General features: G+C 36.5%; 1 protein-coding gene across 6 annotated transcripts in view; it reads right to left on the bottom strand.

The window, feature by feature from the left end:
- ATR (ATR checkpoint kinase) overlaps positions 1-16,803 on the bottom strand; it is a 72,734-nt gene that overhangs the window by 17,729 nt on the left and 38,202 nt on the right. For 5 of the 6 annotated variants that reach the window (XM_075068489.1, XM_032765625.2, XM_032765630.2 and 2 more), the window contains 14 exons: positions 14,267-14,474; positions 13,584-13,762; positions 12,409-12,573; positions 10,971-11,062; positions 10,271-10,362; positions 9,515-9,692; positions 8,058-8,234; positions 7,492-7,651; positions 6,771-6,950; positions 4,307-4,449; positions 3,418-3,515; positions 1,792-2,024; positions 1,174-1,308; positions 219-419 (listed from right to left, as the gene is read on the bottom strand). In XM_075068489.1, coding sequence (XP_074924590.1) covers positions 219-419; positions 1,174-1,308; positions 1,792-2,024; positions 3,418-3,515; positions 4,307-4,449; positions 6,771-6,950; positions 7,492-7,651; positions 8,058-8,234; positions 9,515-9,692; positions 10,271-10,362; positions 10,971-11,062; positions 12,409-12,573; positions 13,584-13,762; positions 14,267-14,474 — 2,241 coding nt within the window. The remainder of the gene's footprint in view (positions 1-218; positions 420-1,173; positions 1,309-1,791; positions 2,025-3,417; positions 3,516-4,306; positions 4,450-6,770; positions 6,951-7,491; positions 7,652-8,057; positions 8,235-9,514; positions 9,693-10,270; positions 10,363-10,970; positions 11,063-12,408; positions 12,574-13,583; positions 13,763-14,266; positions 14,475-16,803) is intronic. The other variant, XM_032765626.2, reaches the window with a different exon arrangement.

Here is a 16,803-nt window from a genome sequence, read left to right as displayed (position 1 = left end):
TGCCCTTCTTTCAGCTTGTAGTACCAAAAAGCTACCCATCAAGCTGCTCTTCAGTGCTCCTTTTAATTAGTATGCACTCTTATTTGAGCAGTAAATATAATTATTAAGAAACCTCTCATCATTCTCCACACCTCACTTCTAGCTAACTAAGCAGAAAAGTGAACTTCGCTGTAATTTATTAAAATGACATCTAAACTATGAGCAGAGAAGAAGTTTACCGTATCATCAAAGCCCGCAATGTAGGCCCAGTGTCCAGGAAAAGGGTCATGGTTAGAATGTGTGCCAGGAATCGATGGAAGAGTGGGTATCATTACAGACTGTAAAGGAATGAGGATCTCACTAAATGTCTGGTCTTCTACTAGCTTTTTAAGTGTTTTGAAATGAACACTCATGCTTAATGTTGAGTTGTTCCCATCAACCTAAAATAAATAAAAATCAATCAAGAAACATTTTGCTTAAAATAATGAGTAAGTCCTCAAATAATATCACTATCTTTCTCTTCAAATTATGCAATAGTTTTCACCAAACATTGAAAAAACATATCAAGTTTCAAGATTTCTATTTGTGCTAAAATGTAGTCTGTTAGAATGTCCCTGCATTTTAGTTCTTCTCCCACGTAGTTTCATTAAATGCAGTTGCTGAATTTTATCCCAGATAACAAGTTCAGAGGTTCACCACTAACCCTAGAGATAGCCTACTCTTTTGAACTAAAATCTTTTAAAAAAGTTAATGGAGGGAAAAAAATCACTGACCATAAGTAATGAAACATACAAGCAACATAAAAATGGCTCATAATTGAAAAATATTGTTAATATAAATAAGATGCTTATTTAGAAAAGAATTCTCTATACAAAATTGACAGGCAACCTTCCTAGAAAACAAATATTTAAAACAATCATGTTAGTTCGCTATTTAAGTTTTAGCTCCAAAATGTTTATTTCCTCCTGTCTAATAGATTTCAGAGGTCAGCAGAACATTTTACAGGATACCCCAATTTATGAGAATTACTCAGAGCCTATTTACTTTAATTAGCTGATGCAAGCTACAGAAAAATATTTTGCATAACACATTTAAAAACATTTTATGTAACATTAATTACTATGTCTGATCTGCAAGTCTTGTTTTTATATGTTTGGTTGGTTTTGTTGTTTCTTTTGTTTTTTGGACAAGTACCGGTTTGTTGCATAGCTCTAGTAGTTTATCTGTCAGGCGTGTTGCATCTCCAATAAATTTTCCTAAAGATGCCTTCATAAGAATAGCTTTGTTTAGGATTTCCTTGCATCTGTTCACACGCATTGGGTAAGAGGACTGCAAAAGAAGATAAAGTTAAAATTTACTAAACTTAATCTCCATTACACAATCCTGAAGTGATTGAAAAATTGTATTTTTTGCAGGATATTTGAAGTTAGATAGTTTAACAAAATAGAGCACAAATCAAAGATATTCAGTATTAAGTTTCATTAAAAATGCCACAGCTTCTCAAGACTTCATATATTCACACCAGGTAGTAAAAGTATCAAAAAAAACCAAAACTGCTTAAAATGACAGAAAAAAGCCTTGAGATTCTTGAACTCTACATTTTTCAAGCTATAGTCTCTGAATTTAGAACACAATGAAATTATAATCTTTGTGGTGTGCAAAATGGGACAGAATATCACATTCTTATATCTCAGTAGCTGCCCATTTAAATACCTTGTTTAAACATACAGTAAACAGGTTATTCAAATGTCTCTCTTGTAGATAGATTTTGCATGAACTTTTATTAAAATACAGCCATCCTTATCAAATTACCTTGGATACAGCTGTCACCATCCACATTGCTTGTTGAGGGTAGGTTAGAAACACTTTGGCAACAATCTCCATCAGAACAACAAAGACTTCCTCATGAGAGTGGCAGATTCGGGAGATTAACTGAGAGAATGCTGTCAAAAACTGATAAGGAGCCAAATGATTTGTGTGATCTGTAATCACCTTATTTATTTTAGCTAAATCATTTCTCATCTGTACACGATCAGGACGACCAACTGGAAAAACACAATACAGTAAGTTTATAGTCATATTTCTCTAAAATGCAAGTTTATAAAAAACAAGCTACAAGCCTAAAGAACTACGCTCATTTGTTAATGATTTTTTGTTGTTTTTTTTTTAAACAAAAATCCTTCACCCTAAAGTTTCTCTGAGTATTATACACAAATTCAATGCACAATTCTACATTTGCTTTACTTGTGGAACTCCCATTGTCATGGATAAGCAAGCCTTTAAATTGAAAAATTATTTGCTTCTCTCAGCCCCATTTCTTGTCCCTGAAAACAAACTAAATTAACTGGCTTGTGTGCAATTATATTTTCTATATGGCATACATTACTGGGGATGTGCAAGAATAAGTGATTTATAGCATATTTGCTACATAGCTTGGGTTGCCAACATGGAATTTATTACAGTGTTTCCTTACTTGATAGTAAAAAATGCTACAGGTAAGGCCACTATTAATGCTAATGCACAAAGCTAGATTACTTCCCCAGAATAGTGCACGGGGGCTGAAAGCCATCAGCTCTCTTCAGGCAGAGATTCTGGTGTGTATATCTGGGGCAAGATGGAGAGGAGGAGGAAAAAAGAGCACTTGGAAAGTGTGGAGCAAGCATACCAGTTCCTATATCACCTCACCCACCACAGCACCCAGCAGACATCAGGAATAGGAAGAGCTGTGGTTGGAATGCTATTGCACTCTGAAAAATGTCATGCCACTGGGGGACCATAATCAGCCGGCATATGCCAGAACAGCCCCTTTTGTGTCTCACTCCATGCCTGCTGTGAAATTTCCAAAGGAAGACTTTTCGACAGAAATGTTGCATGCTTGGACACTGCCCAAAAGAAAAGATTTTGCTTTGGTTTGGTTTTAAGTTTGAATAAAACTCCTTAAGCTACTGAGTCCTGCAAAGGTGAAAAAATTGAACACTTTACTGCAAATGTTTTCACAGTGAACTGGCTTGATGTTGGTGAAAGGGTACATGCAACATATTTATTTTTCTCTGTTTCCTTACTTTTGGCAACTTTAATTTGAAATTAATGTTGCATGCTTAACAAATGTTTACAATTATTAATTCAATTCTAAGGGGGGTTATAATCACATGTAAAATGCTTTCAGGTGACATCTGGTAATGTATAAAACTTTTTTTGCTTTAAATTATGCAAATTTTTGCAAAAGAGTTTAAAAGTTCACCAGTTATATACTTTGTGCATATAACCTCAGGCACTTTCTTGTTTTAGTACATATAATGGATTGGGTCATTTTGGCTGCATTTCAAAATACATGGCATACAAGCCAAAACAACGGAATTTTATACAGGTTTCACAGCTCTTTCTATATCCTTTTATGAAAATGTAACATACCAGAAAAACAGTACTAAAAAGTTCTACCTTTTTCACATTCATATGCTTTTGCTCCAAAGTCAAGCCACAGAGATAACATTCTTGGCATTGACTGATAGATGAATTGGTTTCCATACTGTAAAGACCTGCAATTACATATCCACACCTATAATTAAGATTCAGCCTTTTATACCATATATTTAAGAATGTGCAAACAAACGTAGAGCTTTAAAGTGATGTACATATCTATTCTGTCAAGTATCAGAGGGGTAGCCGTGTTAGTCTGGATCTGTAAAAGCAGCAGAGAATCCTGTGGCACCTTATAGACTAACAGACGTATTGGAGCATGAGCTTTTCAGATGCACCTGACGAAGCAGGTGTTCACCCACAAAAGCTCATGCTCCAATATGTCTGTTAGTCTATAAGGTGCCACAGGATTCTCTGCTGCTTTTACATATCTATTCTGATGTTTATATGTCTATTTTAGGCTTTTGTAATGTCTGTTACTGTAACATATAATGCTCACTAACTGACATCCACAGGAATTATCTGCATCTATCTCTTAGAAACTTGCTCCATTCAAAAGCACAAAGATCATCATCAACTTAGTAACAGCTAGCCTTGTCTCATTTCATTTTGAGACAGCAAACACCAGCTCATTTTAAATAGAAGAAAACCCAAGAATCTAACAATTAATTTCCCTTTAACTAACAAAATTAATACAATATATAATTAATACAGATCTGGAATAAAATAATTTTTCTACAATTCCATGCTTCTTCTTAAGAATTATTGCAGAAAAATTTGAAGTCAGACAGAAACATAAATTTTAGCATTCAAAAACAAGAACAATTTTTGGAAAATGAATTGGTTTAATTATGTTATCAATATAATTATCTTTCTAAGAGACCAAAGCAAAGATACTATATCATCTAACCTTCCAAAATGATGAACTATATATCTAATCAGATCTCCCTGCTTCTCCATCTTGTTGTCAGTTACCATAGGCATCAGTTTATCGTAGTATTTAGCAAGATAAAAGTGTCCATCCTCCCATTCTGGCAAGAAAAAAGTAACATCCTGCAACAAAAATGGAAAAAAAAGTTATCTTTCTTGGAAGAGGATTTAAAATAAGACAGGTTTTGTTTTTATGACAGAAAACTTATTATTTACCTCTGTGCAAAGTGGGTATAAAAGCGTATCACAGCCAATCAGTAGTGCTTTATATCCACTATGCACAGCTGTAAAGTGATTATACAAGGTACAAAGGAGAGAGGTATCAAATCATGTGTGTCTGGTTGTGGTCCACCTCCCTGATTTGGTGACAAGACAGCACAAAAGGATCCTTGTATGCAGTGTTGTTGTAGCTGTATTGGTTCCAGGATATTAGAGAGACAAGGTGGGTTAAGTAATATCTTTTATTGATAACACCTCTTGGTAAAAAAGACAGGCTTCTTCAGAAATCTCAGTGGATCTCGAAAGCTTCTCTCTCTCACCAACAGAATTGTTCCAATAAAAGATATTACCTCACACACCTTGTCTGTCTAAAAGATCTTTGAGGATATTCCTAATAGAGGAAATTATAGTTTATTTAAAACTAACATAACCAAGTGTTTCATCTACAAACAGGATCTGACTTCTCTCCCCCCCCACCATTTTTGACTAGCGAAACACCAGAATCATTCATTGCTTCTCTATTTCTGTTCTAAAAGTAAGATCTTTCAAATATATGCAGGGAATTCTGTCACAGAAGTTAGATGAGAATGAGTATATTAAGTTATCCAGTTTCTGTCTGACAATGATGAATTGTTCCCAACAGTACCTTTTCTAGCATCTATATATTATTGGCAAAAGAGCTTCTCTCACTTATCATTGGAGACTACCACATAGCCTAAGACAATGGTTCCCAATTTTTTCATGGTGTGACCTCCTTTGGGCTCACCTCCATTAATGTGACCAAGGTTTTGAAAGGGGAGGAGTCAGAAAATTAAAACAACAAAAAATCTTGCCACCAGAGGTTGGAGAGTTACAGAATGAACCCACCTGCGCTCACCCCTCACCAGTCGCTCCTGCTCTATAGGGCTGGCTAGACTCAGCTCCCTGCTCTGGGCATTGTGACCTTGCCTCTGGCGCACAGGGTCATGTCAGCACCGCTCAGTTTTGGTCCAGCCCCCGATGGAGGGCAGCCAGGCTAAATTTGAGTGAGCGGCATTGTGACCCCATGCGTCAGGCTGCAATGCTTGAAATGAGGAGCCAAACCCAGCCAGTCTTGCAGGACAGGAGCCACTCCAACTGGGACATATTCTGGCTTTCTTGCATTTTCTTTTTTTCCCTCTTTTTTCTGTGTCTCATGACAAATTGGGACATGCTGGGTAAAAGATTTCACTGTCAAAGACTTTGAAAGTCAGCCTACAATTTCCTTTCTTAATTCCATACATTTAACGTATAGGGTTGGATTCTCCAGTCCACAAACTTCATAGTCTATTTAGTATCATATACGACTTTTGATCTGAATGACAAAGCTATTGACAGTGACGTTTGTGATGCACTTTAAAAATTTTTTTTTAAAGCAATATTGCAGGAATAGGGTGGCACTAAAACTAAGATTCAGCTGTGTTCGTCCTGCCGCTTGGCATAGAACAAAGGTGAGGTGTACCAAATAACTTAGCAATCCCAAAAACATAGCCTAATGGTGGGATTCCACTGCTTTCCATGTGGAGAGCAGTAAGAATTTGATTTTGAGACTTTCTCTATGCTTACTTTTCTAAATGACTTAGCTACAGGATTATTAGTTCTGTAGCAAGACAGAAATATGAATGTGAAAAATCTCAAGCGTAAAACCTTGAGCAGGCCTGTATTTAGACAAGCATTAGAAAAACTGTTTGATAAATTGGTGATTCAGTAGGCGACACTCTTCTTTCCAAGGCAATATGATATTATTGGGCCCTGTACTCTTTTCTAGCTCTCTAGAGAGTGGTAGCATCACAGAAAGATTAAGGAGGATCAATAGACATTATTCTCTACACTGGACAGTGAGCAAGCACTATCTGCCAAGCTGTCCCTTCAAAGTAACCCAATGACATACCGGTAAAAAATTTCAATCCTTAAATCCGTTAGCAAAAAAACACAAAATTATTTCTCATATAACTCCATTGACTTCAATGACACCAAAGGTAGGTTTAGCGCTTGCTGGGAGTTACAAACTTATGTATCAAGAGGTTTAACTAAATTATCCTAGACTGTAAACTCCATAGGACAAGGACCATCTTTTTTACTACATGTTCATACAGCGCCTAACATAGTGAGGACTATGTCTCTGTTTGAAGTCTCTAGCCTCTACTTTAATGTACATAATAAATTGTGTATGAATGTATGATTACTAGAAACTGTGTTGTATTCACCTTGTATTTTTTCATAACTGCATTGCTTTCAAAGTTGGCAGTTTCTTCCATAAATCTGCCAACCAGCAACATAGCCCGACCATGGATTAGCTGACTTTTGGTGTCAGATGCTGCTTTATTCTCAGGAAAACATACTTCAACTCCCTTCTGAAGAACAATGAGAGCCTGATGCACTTCACCCTTCGAGAAAGAGGGAAAACATTCTTCAACATATGCCTTTTGTTTGTTTATTTTAAAGAAACAGAACAGTTTACTTTTACTAAACAAGAAAAAACAATGTTATGTTCATAGCTGTAACACCTTGGGGACAGGTAAGTAAAAGCCTTGGTTTATGACTGCACAAACGAGGCTCGAACAATCCCTTTAGCTTTCTCTACTGAAACATCCACCTACTGTCATCCATTAAGTCACTGATAAATACTGGTTTCAATAACAAAAGTTAGAGCATCTACCAATTTTCTTCATTTTGTCCAGGAACTAAGTTTAGAACCTTTCATTTACTGCATGCTTGACCTCCTCCTCAGTTGCACCTGCAGTTCAATTTACTACATTTATTTTAATTGCATTTCTCAAAACCACTAGCACTCAGAGTCAATTCATAACTCTTACAAATGCATTAACATTACACATTTATTGTATTTTTGTTTAAATTAGATACTTTTATTATTTTATAGGTAAGAATGCATCTTAATTTGAATCATTTCATTTCTTTTTTGCTTACCTTGGACCACAGCCACTTTGCTCTTTCTATATATAGTTCAGATAGCGTGGATTCCCCAGCATTCAGAAGAGCATTGTATGCAGTTTGGTGATGACCAGCTTTTCTTGCAACTCTGGCACTCTGGAGCCAACATTCTCCAACTAGTTCACTATAATCCTGTCTGTGGTGATTTTTTCCCAAAAGAAGTTCCATTTATAAGTGCTGCCATTACAATCTCAAATACATGTAATAAGGTATTGAAATAAAACACAAATAGCTTAAACTGTTTATTAAAAAGAAAGTCACTTTAAATAAACATTCATAATACTTTTATTCTCTGTTGTTTATCCCCCCTAAGTCTGGAAATAATTATTTTTCCCTGCTGATCTCAACCTTTCTCAAATGGAAAACACCACTTTTGTCTTGTATTTGAAATTTAACAGGGTTGTTTTTGTTCATAAAGTAAATTTCAGTAGATTCTTATCATAACTCACTAATATGTGCAAAAATACTACTACTGAATAAGAGAAAAGCTAGTATTTGATTGATATGCAACATGGAAGGATAAGAAATAATCATAGCTTCACCTTTTATTGAGGCTAAGCAAAGCCCTTCTGAGTGCTAAGATGGGTTCTTTTGCTCTATAGGAGTTCTGTGTCATTTCTATACGAGCAATCCAGTTCAGAGACTCTTTACCATGGTCACCATCCATTTGCTGAAACAATGGTACAATACTGTGTTCCAGTTCACACAGCATATGTAACCTATGGTGAAAGGATATGAAAATGTACTATAGAAATTGTTTGCCATTTTCAGTTACATGTATCATATATTTAGCATTTGTCATTTCATTCCCAAAGCTGACCACATGAATAATCCAAAATACCATGCTTCCTTAAAAGAAAATACATCAAGAACTGTATTAGTGAACTGATTGTTGTTTTCTTACCACCTCCTCTCTGAACAATAGATAAACTGAACTCAGAAGCAATGCAGTTTGCTAAGTATGGGCTTAATCCCGCATTCCTTCTTCAGACAAAAGTCTCACTGACTTCAATGGCAAATTCAGCTGGGTAATGAGTGCAATATTTTTAAAACAATTATAGCCATTTTCTTTTAGCAATAATTCTTATGAATATATAACACCACTATTAGAATAACTTTTATAGAAATGGTGAAAGATCTTTGTCACTGTTGAAATTCCAAAGTTAAGAACTTAAATAGTTCTTAGTCTACTAGTTAATGAGAAAAGTTTGGAGAGTATATAGCTGATGCGAGAATAGTGACGAGATGAATGCTTGTGAATAGTCAAGAGCATTTGGAAATGTAGAATTCTTTTGAATGGCATCTTCCAATAAAAGCATAAAACCTATCTGGTACATAAAACAGTATTTTTTTTAAAAACTGAGTTGGTAAGCAAGCCAAAATGTATATTTTGCATGAAACCACGTCTTCATTGCCATGTGGAGGTATAGGATATAAAAAGATAATACTGAACCTTTTTCTTATGCAACTTCTACAGTATTTTAAGTTAAATTTCAGTTCAATTACATTAAACTGCCTTTAAAGGAAAATAATCTCTACTCGTGTTGAGTCTAGAAATGAAGAACCAAATTCTGCTCTCAGTTACAGATGTGTAAATATAAAATTTCACTGAAATTAGTGGAGTTAACACACTGGACTAAATTTCAGGTTTTAGCTGTAGTGTTTTTAGGGCAGGAATTGGTCTGAGGTGTTCATTTTCTGACAAGCATATATGAATTCACTTGCTGATTTTTTGATGAGAGAGCAACAGTTACAAAGAAAAATTATGAATATTTCCAGGGGAGATATAACACAAAATCTCAGTCAATCAGGAAAGGTTTGCAGTTGGCATTGTATGTGTGTCTGTTGTCAGAAAACACAAGACACCAATAGGTCAGCACCATTTATCATTGAAAATGAAGGTTCTTACTATAGATTACATGAATGAGATAGATGCATTTTAAAGTGAGTTCTTTAGTTCTTGAACACAGTGAAGTGGTATACCGAAGCCACAAAATACCTGATAATGTGTTCATACCCTCGCTGATAGGACCCTCTTTCAAAGCTTGCTGCTGAGAGGGGTACAATCTGCTCTGCTCGAACAACTTTCAGTGTCTCATAAAAAGCTGCTGTGTTTTTCTTTTTGGCTGACAACAACAATTGTCCCAGTCTGACACTCCAAGTACTGGACTTTACATCTAGAAAACAAAGAATCAGAAATTCCATTTCATTAGCTGCTCAGGCAATACGCATAGCCCATAGGTGCTGCACCCTCTGGCTTGAAGTGGTTTCCATTACATACAGGGTTTACAGTTTGGTTCAATGGCTCTCAGCACCCCCAGCTATAAAAATTGTTACAGCATCTCTGTCATAGCCTGTCAATACTGTAACATTTGAGAAATGTTTAGCAGAAATTCTTGATCAAACAAACTTTCATCAGAATTGGTCCAAATAGATTTCAAAAAATTCATGACAACATAAAAAGGAGTACAACTTTACTATTTTATTAGTCCGAAGAGATTTCAAGCAATTTGTGCCAATATGTGCTTTTAGAAATCCTATAGGTGGAATTTTCCAAGAAGCCTAAGGGGTGTTTGGCCTGATGATCCCTTGAAAATTCCAGTCATAAAAGATCAGATAAATTTACAAAAACTGTAAAGTTAACACCAGCTGATATTTCACAGATCAAGAAATTTGCAACAAACGCCTTCTGGTTGAAGCTAGCCAAATTTGAACATATATAATTGCACAAAAATTTTGATATCTAGTTTACTACCTGCAGCCAAATAATTTTCCAATAAATCCCACTGTGTTAGTTTCCAGGCTGCCTCCACTCTATAAGCGTTCAATTCAGATGTCCACTCTGGCCTATAAAAGTACACACAATCAGAACACAATACAAAACCAGCCAGTGCTATAGCCATTATATTTTCTTGGCACAAAATGCATTAATTCTACATTATAAAAACTAATTAACTCTTACACACCAAAACCCGTATATTACTTGAAAATCAAAGGTATGTTAACTTGTAATGAATAACATTAAGTAAAAAAAAGTGATCAATTTATAGTAATTTGAAATTGACATCCTAGAAACTGTCTGCAAATAGTATATATACTTTACTAGGAACACATTTTATGATTATAAAAGATGAACTTTCTGGTCAAAATTCACTACTGTGCAAGGAAAACTGTATATTGGAAAAAAACAAAAGAAAGAACAAGTATGTGGCAATCAACCATACGCTAACAATGAAGGATTCTTTTTTCCTTGAATAAATTAAAGCATATATCTATCTGCACTGAGTATTATACACAAATGAAGTAGCAGTATTTCAGACAATGTTGAAATCCTGAAGTTAGAGAAATTTTAAATGTTTCCATTTTGTCCATAAAATCCTATTTCCACACTTCTAGATACACCTGCTGTAGTAGAACTTTTTATTATTCAAACAGGGGTTGTATTAAATTATTACCTGTTGGCAAGAACTCCATTCACCTGAGTGATTACAGTAGATAACTGACCAAGACCTAACATGGACTTCACTACACCATGATAATGAATGATCTAGAAATGCAGATAGAATACATCAAAATACACATCGTGTATAATTAGGAGATATCATGTTGGTAGCTTCTGGGTGCATATACATCAATTTTGTTTTTTTCATTGTTCTTTCACATTTTTCTTGTTATGAATCTGACACGGAAAGAAAAACGTTTAAATAATTAAATTATTACACCTAAAAAGAATAACCAAATTCACACCAAAAAAATCAAATGTGAACAGAACTCCCTGGAAAAGAATCTCAGCTGATATAAGTAATTTCTTAGGTGTGTTTCAGAACAAAGTAAAACTGTTTTTTTTAGTATATATGTTTGAGAACTGCTAGGGAAAGTTGTGAACAATAATATGACAAACTCACTGCCATGGGGTAATATACTCCTGTGGCCCAGCAACCCAGGGGCTAATGCAGGTACTGTCAGCCAAAGCTGACTGGCAGCCTTACAGCAGTTGGGAGAATAAAAGAGCTAGGAAGCAAAGAGGCAGGGCAGCTGCCAGAGGAGCAAGCAGGCTGAAGAGGAAAACTCTGACAGCAAGCTGCTGAGAAGCTGTGCAGAGACAGAACTCTGAGAAAGGCCGATCGGATCAACAGGCTGAAAAGCCTACAGAGATAGAGACCAAGGCCTGGTCTACACTGGCAGGAGGGGGAGGGATTGATGTAAGACATGCAAGTTCAGCTACGAGAATAGCGTAGCTGAAGTTGACATATCTTAGTTCGACTTACCTTGCGTGCTTATGGTGTGGGGTCAATTGCCACGGCTCCCCCATCGACTTTGCTTCTGCCTCTTGCTGAGCTGGAGTTCAGCAGTCGACAGGAGAGCGATCAGGGATCGATTTATTGCGTCTACACTACACATGATAAATCGATTCCCGATAGATCAAATCGCTACCCACCGACCCAATAGAGTGGGCGGGCCTGGGTTCCCCAACTTATTTCTCAGAGACTCGAGAACTGAGGTTTCCAGACCCTCTGGGGACCAGGACCACATGACCCCATCAAGAATAAAAAGAAAATTCCTGCACCTCATTGGGACTCATGCAAGGGAAACCGACTGACTGCCCTGCCATATCAAGCAAACTATGGTGCAATCCTGCATTTGGCCAAAGCGGCCGCTGTTGCATCAACACGCTCACTCCCATACACATCCCAATTTCACTTTTAAATTAAAGGTGTTTGGAAGCTAGAGAAAGACTTGGTCCTGTTTGCCAAGTATTGTTTATAGTAACTCATATGCACTTATTGCAGCAGTATAAGTATTCATATTTTACATATATATTCTAAGCCTCGATCATTATATTTTTTCACCTTTTTGTTGGATGATGAAATAAGAATGTGTCTGTCATTTTACCTGGTCAGATTCCAGCTGAATAGCCCTGTCATAACAAGCTGTGGCATCTCTCAGCAAACCAATGCTTTCATGTTCAAGGATTTGTTCTTTGAGAGATGGCTCTGCTTTCCGAATTGCGCTTACCCCCGCTACTCCATCTGGTTCATGCATAGCAGCATATAATTTCTTTTTTCGAACATGGAAAATATTACAATTGAAAACATAAATCAAACAGTGGTTCAGCTACAAAGGCCAACAACAAGACATTTGTATAATGTGTTAAGAATCAAGCATGTTACTTAACTGTCATATAAAACTGCTTCAAAGCAGAGTTCTTAGTTACAAGTTATGACTCTAAGACATCACATAACTGAACAATAAAATCTTTAGACATTTTAGAAGATTTTGCTGGCCAAATTTCCACATGAACTTCAGTCATTCAGTCATTAATTTTCATATGGCTCAGTAACAACAATCTCATGTTACTGAATGGATACCATATCAAATTTATTTGAAGCAACTTACACAAAGGATAAAATAAAGTACTGTATTATGCAGTAAATTGTATAATACAGAGTTGCAAATACATATGACTCTTCCACATCACAGAAGGAGTGTTCTAGATTATTTCTCAAATTAGGAAATCATTGGGCAACTTCAACCATGAGAAGAAGTGAACTCTAACAGGAACGCAGCTAACATACAAGTTAACTATGCCGCTTGAAAATAATTCATCTTTTTAATACACATGGTGTGCATTCTTCCTCTATTTTAGCATAAATACTTCACTTTACAAAAAAATTTCATAATTGTAATATTTTATTTATATAAATCATGACTAGCTTTTATTTATTTTAAAAAGAGGATCACGTTCATTGAAAGACAAAAAACTGTTCTTTTTTGAAAAAAGGAGCCATTTTAGTGATAATTATAGATTTTTATTTAATTTTCTTGTTTTCTTCTAAAGAGAAACCTCCTCCAGCTTATCACATAAGCAGACATGATGAGTAGGGGGAAACAGCCCTTGCTGCTTGAAGATAGGTAACTGTCTATTGCTGCTTCAGACAGCAACAGCCTAGCCACATCTGCAATCTTTGAGAAAAGACAAAGGGAGGGGTAACCTTAAGTGTTGACAACTAAACATGGTCCATCTGTTTTCATCTTCATTTTAAATGAAATAAAAAATTAATTAAAACCTGCAAAAATCCAAGATGTTCCTGAATATTTTGTTTCTTTTCTGTGATGAATGATTCAAAGTGCATTACAGCCCTTGTGTATGCTTTAGAGCGAAAGGAAGCAGCAGCCAATGTATCCTGAGGTATGAGGTCTAGAAAACGTGTCACACTTTGATATTCTGCATAATCCTCACTTGATGCTATGGAATAAAACAGTTTAAGAAGTTTATTATCCAAGTTTCATTTATAAAGTTATCATTAAAAAGATTAAAGTTCAGTTCATCCATTACCCCAAATTAATAATTTAATTAAGAATAAAGTTTCTCTCTTCTATAAATATAATTTCTTAAAAGCAGTGGAGCTGCATGTTCTTAAGATTTTCAAGGCATCATATATATCAACTTAGTGTTATATAAGATTTCTAAAAATAAATTCAAGATAAAAGAAGGTCTTAGAACATCTGTTTCTTACTTTATGAATCCACAGGTTTCTCAAAATAGTAGCTAGAAAACACTACGAGGATGGCAAGGGGATACACTGTTCGTTTGCCAGTAGTATGGACTTAAGAAATCATAGTAATAGTCTAACACTATCTTGGCAGCATGTTCCATTCTTATGCAGTCCTAATTTGAAGGGACATATCTAAATGCTTATTTTAAGAATACAAAATTCTTTTTATATACAATACAAACAACATCGCTAACCTTTCAGATCCCCTCTGTCTTTGCTTGACTTACTAACAGTTTTCTCAGCAATAAGCATCTGGAATTTATGTCTAGCCCATTGTGTTAGATGATCAAGCATGGAAAACACTGTCTGTGTACTTAGTTGACTCAGATCTGATGCACTATCCTGGAGTCTTCTAGTACACATGTCATCATGTTTGAGAACAGCCATGATCTCTGCATACACCTACACAGAGGTTAATATGAAAAAAATCAAAACATTTTTAGTTTCATCATAAAGTCGGCTAAATGTTAAGAACAACAGATGAAACAGAGGTCAACCTAGAAATATTAGACATTGTAACAGCATTTGTTAAGTGTCTGCAGTGTTTTGGGGGCAGTATAGAGTTCTTGCCCCTAGGGCCTAAATACAGATAGAAAATAAAAGATAAGAAGTATACCAATAAGTACTGTTCAGGGGAAAAAAAAGACATAGGAAAGCATGGTGAAGCATTTTGAACAGCTTTATGAAGAACAGATAATACTGTTCAGCTAAGTGTCTTCAGAATATAGGTAAGTAAATGGTGCTTCCATGCAAGTCAGACACAGTCTAACTTAAGTAAAATGACTAACAAGATGACTATTGGTTAGTGGATCACTGAATGACTATTTTAATTTTATTTTTGCTTTTATTGGGGTTAATGAAATGTTGCTAGATCTGTTGATTAAGATGTAAGTATGGGTGTGTGAGAAAATATCCTCCTTCCTCCCCCGCCTCCCCACCCAAACACACACATACACATGAGGAATTTAGCAGTTTATGACAGAGAAAACAATGAAAGTTTCCCCAGAAATGGAACATGCAAGTAGGGACATCTTAACTAACCATAGATTATAAAACATAGTTAAGTCTGATTAATTTGCTATTCCCTTCTCACAGTTTTGTAGGGCTGGAAGGGACCTAGAGAAGTCATCTAGTCCAGCCCCCATACTGTGGCAGGACCAAGTAATCTAGACCATGCCTGGTAGGTGTTTGTCCAGCCTATTCTGAAAAACCTCGAATGATGTGGATTACACAAACTTCCCTTGGAAGCCTATTCCACATCTTAACTATTGTTATAGTTAGGAAAAGCTTTCTAATATCCAACTTAAATCTCCCTTGCTGCAGATTAAGCCGATTACTTCTTGTCCTGCCTTCAGTGGACATGGAGAACAACTGATCACAGCACTTTACAATACCCCTTAACATATTTGAAGCCTTATCAGTTTTCTTTTCTTAAGACTAAACATGCCCAGTTTTCTTAACCTTTCCTCATAGGACAAGTTTTGTAAACCATTTATAATTTTTGGTGCTCTCCTCTGGACTCTGTCCAATTTGTCCACATCTTTCGTAAAGTGTGGCACCCAGAACTGGACACAATCCTCCAGCTGAGACCTCACCACTGCAGAGTAGAGTGGGATAATTACCTCTCGTGTCTGACATACAACAATCTCATTACTACACCCCAGAATATTAGCCTCTCATATAACTACATCACATTGTTGACCCATAGTCAATTTGTGATCCACTCGAACACCCAGAACTTTTTTAGTGCTACGTTTTATTTACGATTTATTTGCCATTTTCTAGCTGTGCATTTGATTTTTCCTTCCTAAGCATAGTACTAGGTAGTTGTCTTTACTGAATTTCATCTTGTTGAATTCAGACCAATTTGTCAAGGTCATTTGGAATTCTAATCCTGTCCTCTATGCTTGCAATCTCTTCCTGCTTTGTGTCATCTGCAAACTTTAGAAGTATACTTTCCTCTCTGTTATCTAAGTCATTAATGAAAATTCTGAATAGTACCAGACCCAGGACTGACCCCGGTGGGACACCACTATATATGTCCTCCCAGTCTGACAACAAGCCATTGATAACTACTCTTTGAGTACGGCCTCTCAACCAGTTGTGCACCCACCTATTCATAATTTAATCTATATCAGTGCTTCTCAAAGCCGGTCCACCGCTTGTTCAAGGAAAGCCCCTGGCAGGCCAGGCCGGTTTGTTTACCTGCCATGTCCGCAGGTTCGGCCGATCGCACCTCCCATTGGCCGCAGTTAACTGCTCCAGGCCAATGGGGGCTGGCCGCCCTTCCGCAGCCCCCATTGGCCTGGAGCAGTTAATTGCGGCCAGTGGGAGGTGCAATTGGCCGAACCTGCGGACATGGCAGGTAAACAAACCGGCCTGGCCTGCCAGGGGCTTTCCTTGAACAAGCGGTGGACCGGCTTTGAGAAGCACTGATATAGACCATATTTCCCTAGTTTGCTTATGAGAATGTTATGTGGGACTGTGTCAAAAGCCTCACTAAGATCAAGATACATCATGTCTACTGCTCCCCCCCATCCATTAGGCCAGTAACCCTGTCAAAGAAGAAAATTATTTTGGTTTGGCATGATTTGTTTTTGAGAAATCCATGCTGGCGATTCCTTATAACCCCATTATCCTCCACGTGCTTACAAACAGATTGTTTAAAAATTTGTTCTAATATCTTTCCAGGTATCAAAGTTAGGCTGACTGGTCTACAACTCCTTGGGTC

This window comes from Chelonoidis abingdonii, chromosome 8 (genome assembly GCF_003597395.2).
Source record: "Chelonoidis abingdonii isolate Lonesome George chromosome 8, CheloAbing_2.0, whole genome shotgun sequence".
Lineage (NCBI taxonomy): Eukaryota > Metazoa > Chordata > Testudines > Testudinidae > Chelonoidis > Chelonoidis abingdonii.
This window is presented reverse-complemented; position numbering and strand designations above follow the sequence as displayed.